Here is a 20,764-nt window from a genome sequence, read left to right as displayed (position 1 = left end):
AATCAAAATGGATCAAAGTCGAAAGTGTAGTACCGTATGGTAGCGTGTTGGGTCCGGTACTCATTGCCATGTATATTTTTGATCGTAAGTTAAATATGCATAACAAAACTTTGATTTATGCAAATGAACTGCTTCAAGCTTAAGACTGGTCGGCTGTATTATTATAATCAGGCACCTTTAAATACTCACAAATGTATAATGCTCCATTTTGAAAACTGCAACAGTGGGATGTATCAACTGCATAATCAAGTCATAAAAGTGTCGGATCTGACGGAAATTACAAGCTCGTTGAACCAGAAGTACCCCGACAATGTAAAGCTGTACAAAGATGTTAAAAAGAGAGCGGGAAACCTCATGGTTCATTGGGTATAATTTTGTCAAGTTGCGGTGAGTGGTATATATAGAGCCTTGCGAACTGGAAACGCCATTAGACCAAAAGAAACGAAGAAGAAGAACATGTACATTAAGAAGAAGAAGAAGAAGCTCAAATGAGCCCGTGGAGTCGGCGCTGTTGTTACATTGAGTATCCATTTTGTAACCAATAAAAATAAATAAATAATTAAATACGGGGAAAATTCTCCAAAATAACATCGATTATGGTTCCTGGAGGGAGGCATTAAGTGTTTTTATTCCTGGTGTTCCACTTTTTGTATAAACAAAACTAGTTATGAGATAGAATATCAAATGCTACCAATTGGCTAATACCTATCACGAGTCGGCTCGACCGGATAGCATCAGGGATCTCCGATCGCAGCCATCCTGTTCAGTATTTATTACAGCCTACGCAACACCTCCTCCCCCATAACCCTTCGTCGTGACATAATAAGTCTGGCACATTACAGCCGAGTCTTCTTACGTGGCCTATATAGATCTGTGTAGATCTGCAAACTCGGTAAAACACAACAAAACATTAAGTGGGAGTGGGATTTTATGGAGGGGCAGTGGGGGTTAAAGAGACAAACGTTTGCGTTAAAACTCATTGAAAAATGGCGAACGTTTTGTGATCATGTTTACATTGAGCATTGTGTTTTTTTGAGGAACTATTTGCTTGGCCTGCGTGACGTCACGTCATCCCATCGCCAGTACGGAAGACGTGGCAGGAGTCGAATCTGAGGCCTTTTTCGATTATCAAGTAGATAGGTGGTGTGTGAGACCTCAGGGATATCGGAACACATTTATAATACGAATGGAGACCTGATGGAGTGTGGACGTGGTCCTCGTTAATCTACAAATCGTTGTCGAGGTTCATCTGCTCTCTGTACTCGGCTCTTTCTCTCTGATTTCCTTCTGTCCTCACCATGGGTTTGTGTAAGTGTCCGAAACGTAAGGTGACCAACCTGTTCTGCTTCGAACACCGAGTGAATGTGTGCGAACACTGCTTGGTGGCAAACCACCCAAAGGTGGGGCCCAAACCCTCACTCGTTAACAACACCTTTACAGGTTTAAGTTTTTGGCACAAAATGTATTCCACGTCATTTAAGGGTTTCTCTGCTATTGCTTTGGGGTTCAGATCCATTTAAATATGAGCTTAGAGCCTTAGACGTTCGGGTCCTCGGGTGCTCTCGTAATCCTTAGTCGTAACGCAACTATACATCCATTTCCTTCCCCAAGGGGTTTGTATTAACTAATCTAAACCCTTGTGGTTCTGCCATCCTCCCAAACGTATAACTAAAGGTTCAAGTCATGCAATACTATAACTCTACGAATTATTGCAATAGGTATTTGGTTTTAATACTTATTGTAAACACGCTTTTTGAAAAATATTGGGGATATTGTCTGTCCGTCATTAAGTTCGTCCGTCATTATTACCATCCGTCCGTCATCACTTACGTCCGTCCGTCATTATGACCATCCGTCCATCACGTCCGTCCGTTATTATGACCATCCGCCGTCATCACATCCGTCTGTCATTACGACCATCCGTCCATCATCACGACCATCCATCCATCATTACGACCATCCGTCCATCATTACGACCATCCGTCCGTCATCACATCTGTCCATCCGTCATTACGTCTGTCCACCATTACATCCATGACATGATCATCACATGACACGAACGTGCAAAAGCAGTGTCATTTTTGGCTCCGCTCCCTGGGGTGGGGTCAAAACGTCAAATACCAAAAAATGCAATTGCGGCCAATTTTTAAAAATGAAATTTTGAATATGCAATCAACATTTGGGGACACATGAAACGGGCACAATTTTATGGATTTCACCCTCGGTTCATGCCCCAGAGGGTGCGAACTTGGGGTCAAAACGGGGAAATTTTTTTGACTCAATTTGATATTGGGTCATTCCTTGTGGAACATTTTTCCATCTTTCAACTTTGCTTTGGGAAGCGTTGGGATTTGTGATGGCGTGCCATCAACTTCGCTCTCGTTAAAGCTTGTGACTCATTACCAGTGGTTGGTGCAATGAAACAATTATTTATTAATTCCCTGTAACTAGCAAGTTGTCCGTGCCCTTATGGGATTCGAAACGGGATAGGGATGGAGGTGGCAAAAAAGCAACTGGTGTCTTCTGTCATCGAGCCGGCAAGCTGGGAGCAACAATTCACATTTATTGCCGCATCTCATGCAAATTAAATGGTCGAATGACGGCGAGGTGCTCCATTTGAAACTGTTTGTTCGATATATATATATACATAGCTTTTTGATGGCCAGGGTCCGCAATAAAAATTTGTATTGGTGTCAAAGCCATTGACAAACTGCAAATTAATGGTAGGATACAATTAAGTTACCAGTTTAGGAGTCGCGGAAGGCGAGAGGACGAGGCCATTTCGTAGGGTTCGAAGCTCGTTTATTCGTACAGAAATCTCCAGCACTCTAAACGCGAACGGAAGTGGTACAGCTTTTATCAAGCCAAAACCCTCTTCGGAGGGCGTGGCTCCACAACCGCGCGTGCGTCACTTCCACACAACCAAAAGCCCCACAGGCCCGTGCACGTGGATTATGACCAAACATAAGGTAACCGTCACATGCTAATAAGTTAACCGCGACATGCGAATAAGTTAACCGCGACATGCGAATAAGGTAATCGCTACATGCGCCCCCCCAGAATGCACTCCCACGGGCATGTACGTAGTTCGCAGGCGCGCTCGGCAGTGCCGAGAAGGCTCGAGCAGTGCTCGGCCTCGGTACGTGCGAAAAAACGCCACCGTGGGGTTGAGCCGACCGAGGGGCTGGTCAAGGCCTCGGGGGAGACTGCCGAGGTTCCTCGCGGGCCTCCCGAGGTTGCAGTTCGCGGGCGCGCTTGGCAGTGCCGAGAAGGCTCGAGCAGTGCTCGGCCTCGGTGCGCGCGAAAAGGGGTTGAGCCAACCGAGGGGCTGGTCAAGGCCTCGGGGGAGGCTGCCGAGGTTCCTCGCGGGCCTCCCGAGGATGCAGAGTAGGAGTAGTAGTTGCGCGAGTCGCAGCTTTCGACACGCGAGCTGTAGCTGTAGAGTTTTCGCGAGTTGCGAGCAGCAGTGCGTGCGAAGGTAACGAAGCAGCCGTGCCGCCAACGTCAGTGCGCGCGCAAGAGATGAGCAGCAGTGCCACCCACATCTCGTAACTGCGTTCCTTCGGAGGGTCCTGGAGCAGGCTCGCCCCTCTGGTCGTAGAGGAGGAGCCAAGCGCGGTGCGCGAACCACATGGCCGCTCGTCGTTTCCGAAACTCCGGCAGTTCGATCGAAACTGCGTTCGAAACCGCGCCCGCATCCTTTCGGGAGAAGCCGGGGTCACCAGTTTCGGTGGCTTCCCTGGCCAGGGCGTGCTTGCCGTGTTCGTTTGCAGCCCCCGAATCCATTCGGGGGCAGCCGGGGTCACCAGTTTAGGAGTCGCGGAAGGCGAGAGGACGAGGCCATTTCGTAGGGTTCGAAGCTCGTTTATTCGTACAGAAATCTCCAGCACTCTCTACGCGAACGGAAGTGGTACAGCTTTTATAAAGCCAAAACCCTCCGGAGGGCGTGGCTCCACAACCGCGCGTGCGTCACTTCCACACAACCAAAAGCCCCACAGGCCCGTGCACGTGGATTATGACCAAACATAAGGTAACCGTCACATGCGAATAAGTTAACTGCGACATGCGAATAAGTTAACCGCGACATGCGAATAAGGTAACCGCTACACCAGGGTGGAAGGTTAGCTTATTCCACATCATGTTTTCCATTTGAGTTGCATAGTATGTGTGTGATCCCTGACGGAGTTAGAAATCATTAAAAAACTACAGTTCAGAGTCTGTACCGTCATAATACGCTGAATCTCGTCGCTCTTCGGTCTTCGGATGGCGGCGGGGGGCGGGGGGAGGAGGGTTGCTCATTAAAATCCCATGGTATCTTTCGAAAAGGGCTATCTAGTGTGTGCTTGGGGCACTCGTGAGTGTAAAGACATAGATGATCTACATCCAGAACCTGGACTAATTAAATTAATGGGATTTAGTTTTATAATCTCATCACTGCATTATGTCACTGGGTTGCGGATGTAGAAGAATAAATGGGCCAAATGACCAATCATTTGTCCTTGTATTTGATCTCTATGGTAACACGGCATCCTCCGATTGATTTTTTAAAAAGTGATATTGTGGCTTTCAAACTGTCTTATCGTCGCTCCAATGAAATGATGTTTTGTGTGACAGTGCATCGTGCAGTCCTATCTACAATGGCTCCAGGACAGCGATTACGATGCTACGTGCCGTCTTTGTCAGCAGCCATTGAGCAATGCAGAAACCGTCCGATTAATATGTTATGGTAAGCTTTACGCACTTAACTCATCCCTTCTCCAATTGCTCCGTTTTCCATGTGTCAACCCAAAACCTTGATTTGCAAATTGTCACCTGTTTTGATTTACTACTTGAAAGGCTTCACCAAGTGTGTGGAAAGAATAACACTTTGTGTGTTTACTTGTTTATTTTTGATAGAACTCGTGCCACACAATCAAATCATCCAATCCCATTCGGTCGAGTTCTGAGATGCGGATATGGCACACACAGTTGTAGCTGAAGCACACTGTACGGCATGAACAAGCAGTATAAGGCACAGTGTAGTGCGGGACAATGGATGACACCGACTGACCTGGCCATGGTTTCAGTAAGGAGGTATCTATTTAAATTCTAAACAAGAGCGGCACTCGGTAGAGTGCATATCTCGGCCAGGCTGAACAGTTTACGTGTTGTATCCCACTGATAGGCCGGATCTGGATCCGGACCTGAACCAACATTCAATCATCTTGTTCTTGTCGCCAACCCAACCCATCCACCAAGTTTTGTCATAATTTGTCCACGACGTTTTGAGACAGTGCTACAGCGCCTTCAGAAAGTATTCACACCCCTTGACTTTTTTCACATTTTGTTGTTGCAGACTGAATTTAAAAAATGGATTAAATTGAGATTCTTGTCAATAATCTACACGTAATGCCCTGTAATGTCAAAGTGGAATTTTTTCATACACATTTTTACAAAATAATTGAAAATGAAATACAGAAATATCTCCATAGGTATTCAACCCCCTGACCCAATACTTTGGTAGAAGCACCTTTGGCAGTGATCGCAGCTTCGAGTCTTCTTGGATATGTCTATCAGCTTTGCACATCTGGATTTGAGGAGTTTCTCCCATTCTTCCTTGCAGATTTCCTCAAGCTCTATCAAGTTTGATGAGGAGCGTCGATGAACAGAAATCTTCAAGTTTTTCCACAGATCCTCAATGGAATTCATTTGTTGTGTTGGAATGTAAATCTTCAACACAGTCTAAAGTTTTTTGCACTCTGAAGCAGGTTCTGCTCAATGATTTGCATGCTGAAAAGCATCCCCAGAGCATGATGCTGCCACCACGACGCTTCACGGTAGAGTACGTGTTAGATGGGTGATGAGCTGTGTTTGGTTTCCACCAGACATAGCACTTTGCATTCAGGCCAAATAGTTTAATTTTCATCTCATCAGACCACAGAATATTTTGCCTCATGCTCTCAGTCTTCCACGTGCTTTTTGCAAACTTCAAGCATGCTGTCATGTGCCTTTTCCTCAGGAGTGGCTTCCGTCAGGCTATTCTCCCATAAAACCTAGTGGGATCATGAAGTGCTGCAGACACTGTTGTCCTTCTGGCAGGTTCTCCCATCTCAGCCAAGGAACTCTGTAGTTCGGTCAGAGTGGTCATTGGGTTCTTGGTCACCTCCCTGACCAAGGACCTTCTTGTCCGATTGCTCGGTTTGGTCGGACGGCCAGTTCTAGGAAGAGTCTGGGTAGTTCCCATATTTTTTCCATTTCCTAATGATGGAGCTCACTGTGCTCTTCGAAACTTTCAACACTCTAGAAATTGTTTTATATCCTTCCCCAGATCTACACCTCCTCACAATTCTATTTCACCTTGCTGAACTGTTCTACGGACAGTTCCTTGGACTTTGTGGTAGAGTTTCTGCTCTTACATGCACTGTCAACTGTGGGACCTTATATAGAAAGGTGTGTTTCTTTCTAAGTGCCACAGGTGGACTCCAATCAGGTTGTAGAGACATCTCGAGGATGACCAAAGGAAAGTGGATGCACCTGAGCTCAATTTGGAGTGTCATAGCAAAGGGGTTGAATACTTATTGAATACATTTCAGCTTTTCATTTTTAATTATTTTGTAAAAATTTCTCAAAAAAAAAATTCCACTTTGACGTAATGGTGTAATACGTGTAGATCAGTGACAAAAATCTCAGTTTAATCCATTTTTTATTTGAGCTGTAACAACAATATGTGAAAAAATCAAGGGGTGTGAATACTTTCTGAAGGCACTGTGGTGAAGAATCACTTAAAATTCTCGTATCGGGATCTTCACCAAAATCTAATCACTTCGTCCTTGTCACCCACCCAACCTGTCCATCAAATTTCGTGTGAATCTGTCCACGACGTTTTGAGATATCGTGCTCACAGACAGATGGGCAAACAAACAAACTGGTGAAAACATAACCTCCATCCATCTTCGGTTAATTAAAGGAGAGAGAGAGTGCCATTTTGAAAAATGATACAGACTCGGACATATTGGCTTCGTTTGGCGATTTCAAACTGCTTACCCAACCATTGCAAAGAAGGAAACGCTTGGTAACTACAAAAATAAGAACTTGCTTTGAAAGCATAATACCTTATTCTCTAAAAGGTTTCCCAATGTTCTTCGCCTTATTTCATGTCACATGACATATGTATCTTTGACTGCATCGACAATAAAACAAATCAATGTGTGGTGCCATCCCTCGGATGGACGTTAAACCAGGTGTCCCATCTGCTGACATTAGTTGGAGGACGTTAAAAAAATCCCACGGTGTCCTTCACGAAGAGTAGGCGAGCTATCGCCGGCACCTTGAACAAATTCCAAATTATTGCCCTAACCTACAGAGAGCATTACATCAGCGACACAGTGCTGCCCTCGACCAATGATTCTGCAAACAAAAGAAGACCCACTCCCACTTATTTGCACTGACTGCTCAACCAGGAAGATCCCATCGTGTTGTGCCAGCCATTATTGCTCGCAAAGCAACAGAGAAAAAGATTCTTCTTCTGAATTTGGTTGTCCTTTATCTGTCGAAACCCGTTTGCTTGTCTTCCCATGCTTTGCAGACGTTTTTCATTGGGACTGTTTGAGCAGCGCAGCGAGTCAGCTCCCAGCGACCACGGCGCCTGCTGGTTATCAGTGTCCGGGTTGTGCGGGGCCCATCTTTCCCCCTTTAAACATGGTTTCTCCCGTGGCGGTGGTACTTCGAGAAATGCTCGGCACTGCAAGTTGGGCACGTACGAGCCTCGGCCTGCCCATGGTGAGATGATTGGGGAAGGGGGCGGAATGTTATTGCAATGGAAATGATGCAAAGGTATGCACGAATTATGTATTCAAGGATGAAAATCCAGTTTCCAATTTCAGAGAACATTTTTGAAAAAAGAATTTTGCACTTCCTTTTTCTATCAGTACCGACATTTTTTATTTCAACTTGAATTTTAATTAATTAATTTCAAAGTCCATAGAATGCATAAAAAAAACAAATCAAAGGTGTGTGGCAAACAATGAATCTCCTCCTAAGTGCTCAGCCAAAGTGAAGCGTCATTGACAACGAACACGACCTCCAGCCGAGTCATGCCAATAACGTGATCTCAATAGCTGACAGAGGAAGAAGCAGCTGCGACACCCGAGAGTAGAGACTAATACTCAATGATGCTTCGGATCATGACCATATGCAGTGTAATGATCTCTGAAAAGCTCAGAATTGATTTAGCTCTGGAGAACATCAAGGTGTTGCTCTAACCCTGGAAGCCATTTTAGAGGAATGGTCAACCCAAGACAGGTTGTGATTATGTGAGGCATATGAGCTTCAGGGACTCCATCTCTCCCATGGGTTGGTCAGAGAAGTAAACTGGAAAGTTTGAAAGTCAATCCTTGTGAGATTTTCCTGCTTTGAATAACGTGCTCCGGGTACATGACCGACGACTTGTTTTATCCAGATCTGCTGAGATGGACGCCACAACAGCTTGCCTCTCAGAAGTCTGATGTACTGATCGACACAAGATGGAGTCATCATCAAAATGGTCATTGATGTAGACCAAAAATAAGGTAGGACCTCAAACACTGCCTTACGGGTAGTCACCGGCCCCGAGAGGAAGATTACAAGACAATCCCATCAAGACCTACCCATGGTTTATCTATCTATAATTCCAGTAATCTCTGTGTGTATGTTTGTATGTTTGTATGTTTGTATGTTTGTATGTTTGTATGTCTGTGACCGCTGTTTCTCGACAACCACGGGTCCGATATACTTTAAACTTGCCAGGTATATTGCTGGGGACCCGAGGATGTGCCTTTTCAAGGTTTCATATTAATCGGACAAGTAGTTACCGAGCTATGTCCAAAAAACGATTCAACCAATCAGAGAGCAGCGAGCTATCACGTGTGCCGAACGTGGCGAACAGACTCTGCCTCGGGCGGCACATTTGAGAGCGTATTTATTTATTTCACGTTGGAAAACTATGTTGCCGTTAAACTATGTTTTAAAACTAATTAAAACTAATTTGCGATTCATCGTAACTGCGATTTGCGACCTTCCGGACAGTCAAATGAGGACGTCACTTCCGGACTTACGGATAGTCATAGTGACGCTGAACGTGGCGAGCAGACGCTGCCTCGGACGGCACATTTGAGAGCGTATTCATTTATTTGACGTTGCAATCTGTGTTGATTGTTGTAAGGTACGATCGATTGTAGTACATACATATTTATATTTTGTACATATTCATTACGGGCACGTCACGGGTACGGGTACGGTACGGGTACGGTTCCGGGTACGGTACGGTTACGGGTACGCCACGTACGGGCACGTCCTAGTACTTACAAAGAAGATTATATGACCATTCATGGAGGGGGAGGGGGCTGTAATTCCCAGAAGCAGACCAATGTGAAAAAAATATCAGACGGTATCAAAATCCTGAGAGACAGCAAAATCTGCTCTCTTGTTTCAGATTTGGTGCATCCATCCGGGGTCGGGTTAAATGAAGCAACATGTCCACATCAGGATAGCTGGGGCAGAATGAACTGATGAGCAGAGTTTAGAGAATTAGAGAAGAGATAATGCTTGAGCTTTGCTTTGCTTATGATACGGAGAAGGATGACCGGTCTGCAGTTGAGTGGATCAGACTTGTCATTCTTCTTGTGAAGGGGTGATGGGTGACATGTTCAACATTCAGATCTGAGAAGGACTTGGAGAAGAGTGACAAAAGGGGAGAGTACAGGGCCGAAGCATCATTTTGAGGATTATAGTGGCAATGCCATCGAACCCAATTGTAGGTGATGTGTCCAGATTGACTCATTAAATATATCAACCTTTGTGGGAGAGAAGTCCACGTGCTGCAGAGCAAAAGGTGGGTAGGAAATGTGGCTTTTTCAGTAAAATATATACCACAAATATGTATTGAGACAGATAATATTTTTAATGTAAGTTTTGTTGTACTTTATGGGATTTTCTTGCATTATTATACTTATCTAGTTTGTTGGATTTTTTGAACACGTCTTCGTACGAGGTGCAGAAAAGCATTCTGGAATCCATTGTATAATACTGTCAAGTCTGCGGCCAATGAAAACCAGCCTTGGACGGATAGCCGGTCAGTCTTTCCCGAGGCGAGCAAACCGAACATTGGCGGTACTTTTTGGCGCGCATGGGAACGGGACCAAAGTGCTTACCTTGTACAGACGAAAGCCACAGGGTTTTATCCGAAACCCAACACCATGCAAACAAGACACAACAAATGAAATGCAATAATAATAATGGTGAAATAAAAATTAAGCATGGAATGAAAATGAAAGGTGAGGAAAATCTACTCGTAATATCCTAATTGAGTTACCTCCACACGCAGACTCAAAAACAGACAGGGGAATGATTAAAGAAAATAAAATCATGTTTTAAGCCGGCTGGTACTCGGCTTTGGTGCACAACGAGGACTTTGAGGAGCTCGGTGATCGTCGAACCCGAGTCACCGCGCGGGAAATGTACAAGATGGCGCTGAGTCGCGCCCGTAGCCAGCGTGAGGCGAGCAGACAAGACCGCCTCCTTCGGTCTGCTCGTGACCTCCTCCGTCTCTGAAGAGCACCACCGTCAACAACACCCCCTCTAATATTGCAAAGGTTCTTTGAGCTCCGAACCGTCCTCCCCAAAAAGCGCAGACGAGCCAGCCGCAGCCGAGAGCCAGAGACAAAAGCGTCCGCCTGTCACAAAGCCAGAAAAATAGAGAGATTCTTCCTCCTCCATTCTCGAAGTCTCTCGATGACCTCACCCCGACCAATCATGCACTTCGGGACGGGGCCTCACGGTCCCCTTGACAGCCCACCAATTCTCCGCCTCTACTGGGCGGGGCCTTTTTCCTTAGTCGGTTGGTGGGGCAGGGTTTAGCCCGAACAGGCATGTTCAGTTTCTGTTGGCATTTATGCCGGGAGTTGTTGTTGTTGGTTAACAACAAGGGTTTTTATGGCCTGCTTGTTATAATTGTAAGAACATAGGCGAAATCACATTCTGGGGAGATTAATCTTAAATCCTAGAGCTAATTAGCATGTCTTCACCCCCCATGTGAAGAACACATAAACAACCTTAAGCTCACAGTTTTTCTACTTACAGCCCTGGTGTTGGGCTAGCGGCTAGGGTGCCGGCTTAGGATCTTAGGATCCTGGGTTCGAATCCCGGTCGATCGCTGAATTAATGCCAGGGTGGTTGACTCAGCCTGTCATCCTTCCGATGTCGGCTAATTGAGTACCAGTTCACTGGTAATTCCCTGTTTGCCGTAAAACATTGCTTCAAAAAGGGGACCAAAAAAAACAACAACAACCACGGTTCCCGAAAAAGGCCAACCCCCGCTTTGCGGGGGAAAATGGCCTCTAAAGGTGGTTTTTTTAATACATTGAGATGGGCTTCCCGCTCGTACGCGGTCCAGGCTACACTACGCAGTTCTATCTCCACTATGGTAATTCATCCTCTACTCCCATAAACGTAACAACTCATTGCTTCTCCTCTCTGCTCACCACTCCTCCCCCTTTCACCTTCTCTTCTTTCTTTTCTCCACTTCTCTTCTTTAATTGTGGTTATAACAACTTAATGATGTCACTTATCCATTGTGGGTATAACACAATAATGATGTCACTTATCCATTGTGGGAATAATAAGGTAATGTCACATCCGTTGTGGGTACAGTTGTGGCCAAAATATTGGCACCCTTATTTATTTAGTATTTGGTCTCGACAATTCTTTATTTCACTGTTAATATTACAGAACCCTTGTTTTTGATTCAGAAGTTAATATATCCTTTTAAATCAGTAAATAGAAATAAATGGCATTGACAAAATTATTGACACCCGAGAATTAATATTTGGTAGCACGGCCTTTGGACAAAATATCTGCAGCCAAGCGCTTCCTATAGCCATGAATGAGCTTCCTATACCTCTCTACTGGTAGTTTGGCCCACTCTTCTTGTGCAAACTGCTCCAGTTCTCTCAGATTTGAAGGGTGCCTTCTCCCAACTGCTGTTTTCAGATCTCCCCACAGGTGTTCAATGGGATTTGGATCTGGACTCATTGCTGGCCACTTCAGAACAGTCCAGCGTTTTGTCTTGAACCATTCCTGGGTGCTTTTTGAAGTGTCTTTGGGATCATTGTCCTCCTGCAAGACCCATGACCTTCGACGGAGACCCAGCTTTCTGACACTGGGTTGAACATTGCACTCCAAAATGCCTTGGTAATCTCCTGATTTCATGATGCCATGCACACATTCAAGGCACCCAGTGCCAGAGGCAGCACAGCAACCCCAAAACATCACTGAACCTCCTCCATGTTTGACAGTAGGGATGGTGTTCTTTTCTATGAAGGCTTCATTTTATTTTCTGTAAACATAGAGATGATGTGCTTTTCCAAAAAACTCTAATTTGGTCTCATCTGTCCACAGGACATTCTCCCAGAAGGATTTTGGCTTGTTCAGGTGTGTTTTGGAAAACTCCAGTCAGGCTTTCGTTTGTCTCTCTCTCAGCAGTGGGGTTTTCCCGGGTCTCCTACCATAGAACCCTTTCATTGAGTTGGCGACGGATGGTGCGAGTTGAAACTGTCGTACCTTGTGTCTGAAGGTCAGCTTGAAATATTGTTTGGCAGTTGATTGAGGTGCTTTCTCTATCATTCGAACAATCATTCGCTGCAATTTTCGATTAGGTTTTCTCTTGCGGCCACGTCCAGTGAGGTTGGCGACAGTGTCATGGGCCTTAAACATCCTGATAACATTGCGTACGGTGGACACGGGAACATCAGGGTCTCTGGAGATGGACTTGTAGCCTTGAGATTGTCCATGCTTGGCTACAATCTTGTGTCTGACCTCCTTGGACAATTCTCTGGTTTTCTTTCTTTTCTCCATGCTCATTGCGGTACACACAGTGACACAAAACAGCAGAATGACTCCTTTTCTCTATTTGAACTGGTTGAATGAGTGATCTTTATTTTGCAGGCACCTGAAACTCACCACAGGTGAGTTCAATTCCAAAGTAAAGGCGAATCAGCTGCTTGAAATCTAATTATTTCGAACAACTTCTAAAAGGTGCCAATAATATTGTCCGGGCCATTTTAGGATTTCTGTGTGGAATAAGCTTAGATTTAGTAATTTTTTCAGCTTTAAAAAAATTTTGTTCCACTGTAAACCAAAGAAATACAAATGTGATTCCAAAAAGATTTTTTTATTTCAACAATTTTCTGAAAGAAATTATGCTTCATTTGAAGAGAGTGCAAGGGTGCCAATATTTTTGGCCATGACTGTATGACAAGGTAATGATGTCACTTATCCATTGTGGGTATAATAAGGTAATGTCACATCCATTGTGGGTTGAGCATTTTGCATTGCGGAAGTGTCGTACAAACTCTACGTACGAAAAATTTGGGCTAGGTATGAAATGTAAACAGTTCGGCCTTTCTTGGCTGTTTACCAAATCAATTGTTTTTGAGAAGGAACTGTTTAACAATGAATGCAAATTACTATGTACTGTTTTTTTCAGTTTGATGAGTCAACACAACCACTAATAGTTCTGCAAGAATCTCATGACACCACAGACTGGTCTTCATTTGATAGTAGGTATTTTTCCATCAACAAATCCCATCAAATGGGCCTGCTAAGCTGTTAAAATGTAATTTAGAAAAAACAAATTGAAGCAGTTCAACTACTTCCATTCCAACACGTTTTGTCACAATTTGTCTTTGTGCAAGTGGGGATTCAACTCTTTCTCGAAACGATTTGCCCTGATCCCGGCCTGGCCTGGCCTGCTCGCTGTTTTTCTCTAATCTCTCCTCCTTCCCAGCCATTGAAGGTGCTGTACCTGGGGATTCCAGTGGTGTGAGATTTGCTCCTGGCGATGGGAGGTTTGAGTTACCCGCTGATCAAATGGATCGGGTTCGACATCCCGGCCTTGGAAATGAGGAGAAATCGTACACGACGCTGAACATTCCTGAAGAAACCGCGCCTTTCTTAGTACCAACAGGTATTGACCATAGTTGGTGGAATAGCACAGTACATGATGAACTCTGGGCAATACAAGGCCGGAGAAGTCAATGATAGAAAGTGGCGGAGTGGAGAAAGAGGTTTGGGTGCATGTATACGATGGTTATAGCAGGCTCATGTAGAAGGTCAGCCCCGGCAGCGCTGCTGATTAATGACCAGAACATCCCAAACTGATCAAGGTGGTACGAGCTCTGCCAGGCAGGCAGCGGGTCAAAAGTGATGTCGGACTAGGAAGTTTGAATGTGGGATCGATGGAGGGGAGAGGAGTCAAGGTGGTGGAGATCGATGATGCAGAGGAGGTTGGAAGTGTTGTGTGTCGAGGAGGCCAAATGTAAAGGGGACAGATGAGGATGTTTGTAGGATAGTATAAGATGTTGCACTCGGGAGGGGCTGGAAGGAGTAATGGCGTGGGAATAATAATATCGGGAGAGATCAGCAAGCAGGTGGTCAGAGTGGAAAGATGGAAGGGATGGATACTTATAGCATGGTTGGCGATACGGAGGCAAATGGTGTGTGTTGCTTCAGTTTATTTGTCACAAACAGGAATGTCTGAGGTAGAGAAGCAGGAGTTCAGGGGCGCTCTGGAGAGGATGATGGGAATGGGTGAGCTGGTGGTGATAATGTGCATTGCGGGGCATTTTAATGCGCATGTGGAAGTAGCGGAACCAGGTGAAGATGGAATGCATTGGTAAATTTGGATGTGGAAACGAGGAATAGTGAGGGTTGAGAGCTGGTGGCAAGGAATGAGATGGCCAAGCTGGTTTGTTCTTTCAGAAGCGGAACAGCCACAAAATTACTTATAGGAGTGGAGAGCATGAAAGGGAACTAGATATTGGTAGTGAAGAAGCGACAGTTTTGGAGGATCAAGGATTGTAAGGCAGTAGTGGGAGAGCATGCATGGGTGCGGGAAGTGGGGGTGCTGAGGATGCTGCAGCACCCCCTGCTTTTTCTGTATTGTTTAACTGCAATGGCAATGAAAAAATATATATTATCAAAATATTTTTAATACTGGGATATTTTGGGTTTAGTGTAAGACTATGAGCAGAGCTGAGAGGGTGGAGATTTTATTTTTATGTTTGATTTACTTATTTTCAAAATGTATGTATGCCACTGACCTTCAGCACCCCCAACTCAAAATGCTTTCCAGCGTCCCTGAGAGCATGTCACCCCATCTCCCCAGCACAAGCTGGAGGTGTTTGCTATGCACATGAAGAAAATGAGGGGAGTTAAGAGCAGGGGTTGGAAGATGATTGGGTGTGGGAAATTCAGGGACAACGTCCTCATGGATTGCAAGGAGAGGATGCTGAAGGTTTGGAGGAGTGGAAGAGGTACGGAGAGGAGTTTAGGGGAATTGCAGAAGTTTTGTGTGGGAGGACATCAGGAAAGCATACATCATCAAATTGGGGCAGAAATCAGGTAAGGTGGATGGAGGAAGTAGTGAAGGCAGTTGGTGAGAAGAAGGAAGTTTGGAAAAAGACATAGAAGATCAAGGGTAGAGGGGGGCAACCAGATGCAGGGTTACTGCACCTGTATGGGCAGAAGAAAGCAGCAAAAAGAGGCGTGGAGTGATATGGAAGAGGAGGTGTACATGTTGGAAGAAGATGGTGGAAAGATTATCTATAAATTGGCTCGTGACAGGGATGTGGATAGTACGGGCAGGAAGGGGTGGCGCGGGGAGACTGAGGTGATTTGTCGGGCAGTAGATAAAATAAATGAATATCAGGTGAGAGGGGAAGGAACACCGATAGGGAAATAGGTTTCAGTACATGGGAGGAACAGTGACTGGTGATGGTAAGTCGGAGACAGAGGTGCAGAAGAGGATTCAGGTGGGTGCGAATGCATGGAGGAGGGTGGAGGGAGTAATGGCAGACCAGATAATGTCAAGAAAATTGAAAGGGAACCATTATGTCTTGTATGACGCCGGCCTACCTTTACGGTCTAGAGACGATGGCACTGACAGAGAGACAACAACAGAGTTTGCAGGTCTGCAAGAACAACTGGGTCAGGAGGTCTAGACACTTGGTGCAGATGGAAGAAGAAAAAATGGCAAAGAGAGAGCAGATAGGTTGAGAGGACAAGGAAGAAGGAAAAGAGGTAGACCATGGTTGAGATGGGGAGATTGCGTGAGGAGAGATATCAATAAGGTGGGGGTGGGTGGAGAGTGAGAGCATTGGTTGAGGGCAGGGCAGAAGGTTGGTTCCATTGAACCTCACCCTTTATAAAGGAAGGAGAAGAAGATTGGGTGAGGAATGTGGGTTCATTATGACAAAAGCCTAGAAATGACTGAGAATAACGATTCTGATGATGCCGTAGGATGAATTGGTGGTAGTAAATATCGCTCAAGCATTGTTGTTTTGTTTATAAGATAATTAATTAGGGATCGTTAGTTAGCCATATCATGTTCGTCGTATGTTTTTGTCATCGCCAGGCACACAAGTATCAGCACAACGAAAGGCGCATGAAATTGAACGAGAGGTTTTACAGTTTCCGCCCTCGCCAAATGACTCGGATGAGGACAAGTACCGACGCCGGCCTGCATTCCAGTGGCTCGCTCAGTGGCTCAGGTACTGGGCAGTGTATTTGTGGGTGTTTATATTGTTACACTTCCACGAATCAACCAAGGACCTCACCCATTCATGTTTTTGGCAAGTTGTTAGTTGTGTCCGTGATGTGCAGTATTAGGCTTGCGCCAGACGAAACACTGAATTTAGACCAAAAAGTGACAATTTTTGTCTCATCTGACCACAAAACGTTTCTCTACATGCCTACAGTATCATTAAGACGCTTTTTCGCAAACTCCATATGATCTTTTAGATGCGTCTTTTTCAGTAATGGCTTCTTTCTTGCCACTGGTTATAGAGGCCATCTTTGTGAAGGGTACAGGATATCGTTGATTGGTGAACACTGACCCCCATCTCGGACATAGAGCCTTGTGATACGTGTAACAAGGATGCAGATATTAATATTAAATATCCCATATTATAAATTTAAGGGTCTGTTTGTTTAACTTTCATACACTTTCAACCACTGGACAGAATGAGTTGGAAACTTCTGCTTGTACTCAAGGTGGTTTTAGGCGAAAAATCATAGCCCAGGGATTCAGGGGGGGTGGGAGGGTCCCAATTCTCTTCATATAAGTGTGTATCGTATAGCGTCGCTCCCGTTGGGGGAGGGCGATCTCTTCTGATTCTGATGTACGATACTCTGTTGCAGAGCATCGGTGCTGCCGGAGCAGAGTGTTGGCACGGGTTATACTGGGTGGTTTGTCGTTGCCTTCCCAGCAGTAGTTAGGGCAGGAATTTGTAATTTGTTCAGGGTGCTGGCGATAGATCGTTTGCTCTGGTGACTGAGAAGGTAAAACGTCAGCGAAGGATACCATGGGATCTTTAACATCTACCAACTAGTTCCGGTAGATGGGACACCCATTTAACATCCATCTGACTGACGGCACACACATTGATGAATCACCCTGCCCGTGAAACATGAGGATACAGTTTATAATTCGGCGAAATTCAAATGTAATATCCCCTCTGGCTGGCACGGTACCTACCTCTAGGGCTAGGCCATCCTGCCAACCAGAGGGGATATTACAAGTCATAATCAATTACACCAATTCCAGGAGGAATTAACTAGTCCGTAATCCTGGAGGGAATTAACTTGGGTTTTTTATTAAGTTAAGGATGGGTTTTTTGCGAGTTTGTCTAATTAATACATACATTGCCAGGACCAGGGATAGGTGAAGAGGGAAGCCTGGTGTTGGCTTTGCGGTTAGGGTGCCGGCTTGGGATCCTAGGATCCTGGGTTCGAATCCCGGTCGATCGCTGAATTAACACGAGGGGGGTTGACTCACTGACTCAGCCTGTCATCCTTCCGAGGTCGGCAAATTGAGTACCAGCTTGCTGGGATGAATGATCACGGTGTGTACCCCAATTTAGAATAGGTGCACCGTATCCCTGCGCATCGTAAGAGGCAACCAAGGGTTGGCGTCAGGAAGGGCATCCGGCCATAAAAACATTGCCTTAAGACAGGGAACCATGATTGTCATGGGGCCCGCAAGGCTAACCCCCGCTCTAGCGGGGAAAATGGCCCTAAAACGATCATTCATTCATTCATTGTTCTAATATGAAGACAGACATTAATATTTGGTTTGTTGCATGTTTTGTTGTTGTTCTTTAGTATATTAATTAATTATATATTTGTTCATCCATTCTGTTTGCTGTTTTGATTTGATTGTTACTCTTTGAGCTTTCTTCCGAAATTATTTGATCATCAAACGCAACATTTCATCTTTAAACTCACTTTATCTTTTTTTTTTCTCTCTTCAATCCTACTTCCATTGCTCACTCTCCCTCCCCAATTGCTCCATCCAAGACACAGGTCATCCGGTTCCCGCAGTCGTCGACAGCTCTCATCCCGGAAACGATGTCTTTTGCTGTCTCTGCTCGTCATCCTCGCATTGCTCACTTTCCTCGTTGTGATGTCTCATCTCGGTCAACCTATCCTCCAAGGAGATCCCCTGCTTGATCCCATGGAAAACCCAAACATTCATGTACAACCAAATGGACAATAGTTAGCTATGTGCATTGGCTGTGACCCTTGTGACATCCCTCAGACTGTTGCCTTTTGTCTTTCTCTTGGTGTTTGTCGAGGTATTTTGTCTCGTTTACGATGGGCTGCTCACATACAACAATTACAGTAGAATGAGCGACCCAGAAACATCCCATCGGTAAGCAGTAAATGTAGAATAATAATAATAATAATACTGATAAGAGTTCAAGTCTTTGGGAGGCCTCGGCCCAGGGTTTGAACCATTGACCTCGCAGATTCAGAGTGGACCCTCCAACCATTACGTCACCGAGGCTGGTGTATCTTTAAAAACAACTGTGCTGTTGAATTCTGAGGAATCCATCCTGTGCACCATGATTTGAATCTTCCACAATTGAAAATGAATTTTGCGTTTTTTGTGGGTTTTTTGTTTTTTCTTGCGTTTTTTTTAAAGGAGTTATTCTACTTTTCGGAATATAATGCTTTACGAGAGACGATTGCTTTTCACACTCGGCTTCGGAGTTCAAAATTTTGGAGTGGAATTTCAAGTCCATACCCCCCCCCCTCCCGCTCCCCCCCCCCCCCCCCCCACCCTGCATTTTATTCACCATGGAAACCTGCATCTGGGAAACAGAATCTGTCCTGTATAGTTTGCGCTTCATTTTTGAAGGTTATGTCCGTTTCTTATTTCCGTCAAAACGGGGTAATTCTGTATTTTAACAAAACGGAATCATTTCTTTTGTTATTGATGGTTATCAATGTTATCAAATCCTTGGTCACGGTTATGAATGTCTTTGCACACGCACGCTATGGTGACGTTCAATAGGGATCAACAAGACATCATAACCACATTGTATCTTGTTCATCTTTTTGGGGAGCACGGATATGCTGCTCATGCAGTGCCCCATGTGGATAGCAACTGTAAACTGCACGGGGTAACGGCGACAATCGCCGACTCTGTGCGAAGGAGACTGTCGGATAGTCAACGACCACAATGTTGAGACTTTACAGAAAAGGAACGGGTCTGAAACAGTCAGAATGAAAAGCATTTCAAACCGGGTTTCTGCATTTGAGAAGATTTTCATAGATTTCAAAAAGATACCTTGAACTTGGCTGCCTAATCGGCCTGTCTTAATGACGTCACAAAGGTGTTTGCACTATGCCCTCATCAATGTATGTTCTGTGGTGACTTGAGAGATATTCAAGGGTGCTGTTAATATGTACAAATGGGAGTAAATGATTCCCCACTGGTGAAGAGTTCTACATAATAAATATTTTAGAAATGTTTGTCCTCTTTGATGATTGATTTCCAATTTTGATCATCTTCCTTGTTTGATCCACGTTTTGCCATCACACAGCGATTTGCCATCACAAATAACCAACGCATTGCAAAGACTAGATGTATACATAGAATACTTACCCTGCGCAGTCAACTTGGTGCAAGCCAACTCTTCTATTTTTGAACGTTTCAATTTTTTTTTCTTTGATCCAATATGGCTGCCAGACCATGTGAGCGATGACATCATAAATTTATATTCTCTAAATAATTGTTGCATAGATCATGCTCAATAAATTTCGAACTGATCAGACGAAGCGTTGTCCCTGTCGAATTATAACACCTAATCCCCCATATGGAGTTCTTTACAATGAGCCACATTTCAATTTTTTCCCATGGAGCGGTTTTGGAGATATAGAGGTATAACGTTTTTCACTTTTTCCAAGATGGCACCTGTACCACATGACCTTATGATGTCATGAATATCATTAAAATATTATACAGGAGGAGCCGCTCCTGCAGTGAAAATTTCGTGTCCATCAGACCAACAGTTGCTGAGAAAAAAAATTCACAATGATCAGATAAGTGTTGCATTTATGACGTCATAACGAAGGCACCAATGACATCATCAACATATCTTATTCCCCATGGGGAGTGCTTAACAACGAGCCATGTTTCAAATGTTTCCATTGAGCGGTTTGGGAGATATTGAGGTGTCACATTTTTCCAAGATGGCGTCCGTAATACTTCATCTAGGACGCCATAATTATGAATAAAAAAAATCTACAGGAGGAAGCCCTCCTACGGTAAAATTTCGTGTCAATCGCACCAACGGTTGCCGAGAAAATGAATTTTAAAAATGTAGACACGTACGCCACACGTACACACGTACGCACCGAATGCCTAAACCTGCTTTTCGCTTCCCCGAGCACAGGGTAATAACCG

At 44.7% G+C, this 20,764-nt stretch overlaps 2 protein-coding genes across 5 annotated transcripts in view; one reads left to right on the top strand and one right to left on the bottom strand.

Moving 5' to 3' along the window:
- RAD51 (RAD51 recombinase) overlaps window positions 1–20,764 on the bottom strand; it is a 75,944-nt gene that overhangs the window by 48,308 nt on the left and 6,872 nt on the right. The gene's annotated exons all lie outside the window — the stretch shown is intronic.
- On the top strand, window positions 1,058–19,830 carry ZFPL1 (zinc finger protein like 1). Its single transcript, XM_068132731.2, has 7 exons — window positions 1,058–1,400; window positions 4,615–4,726; window positions 7,565–7,758; window positions 13,499–13,571; window positions 13,799–13,978; window positions 16,427–16,562; window positions 18,370–19,830. Exons 1-7 carry the CDS (start codon window positions 1,299–1,301, stop codon window positions 18,566–18,568), a joined length of 996 nt encoding a protein of 331 aa, XP_067988832.1. The 5' UTR covers window positions 1,058–1,298; the 3' UTR covers window positions 18,569–19,830.

This window comes from Myxine glutinosa, chromosome 12 (genome assembly GCF_964187855.1).
Source record: "Myxine glutinosa chromosome 12, kmMyxGlut1.1, whole genome shotgun sequence".
NCBI lineage: Eukaryota > Metazoa > Chordata > Myxini > Myxiniformes > Myxinidae > Myxine > Myxine glutinosa.
The sequence above is the reverse complement of the archived record's forward strand: the minus strand, read 5'-3'. Positions and strand labels throughout refer to the sequence as shown.

Excerpts from the sequence above, each read along its gene's own strand:
- ZFPL1 (XM_068132731.2), top strand. The coding sequence starts at position 1,299 with ATGGGTTTGTGTAAGTGTCCGAAACGTAAGGTGACCAACCTGTTCTGC. Across the intron at positions 4,727-7,564 it reads CGTCCGATTAATATGTTATG|ACGTTTTTCATTGGGACTGT; the intron begins GTAAGCTTTACG and ends CATGCTTTGCAG. Across the intron at positions 13,572-13,798 it reads AGACTGGTCTTCATTTGATA|CCATTGAAGGTGCTGTACCT; the intron begins GTAGGTATTTTT and ends CCTCCTTCCCAG.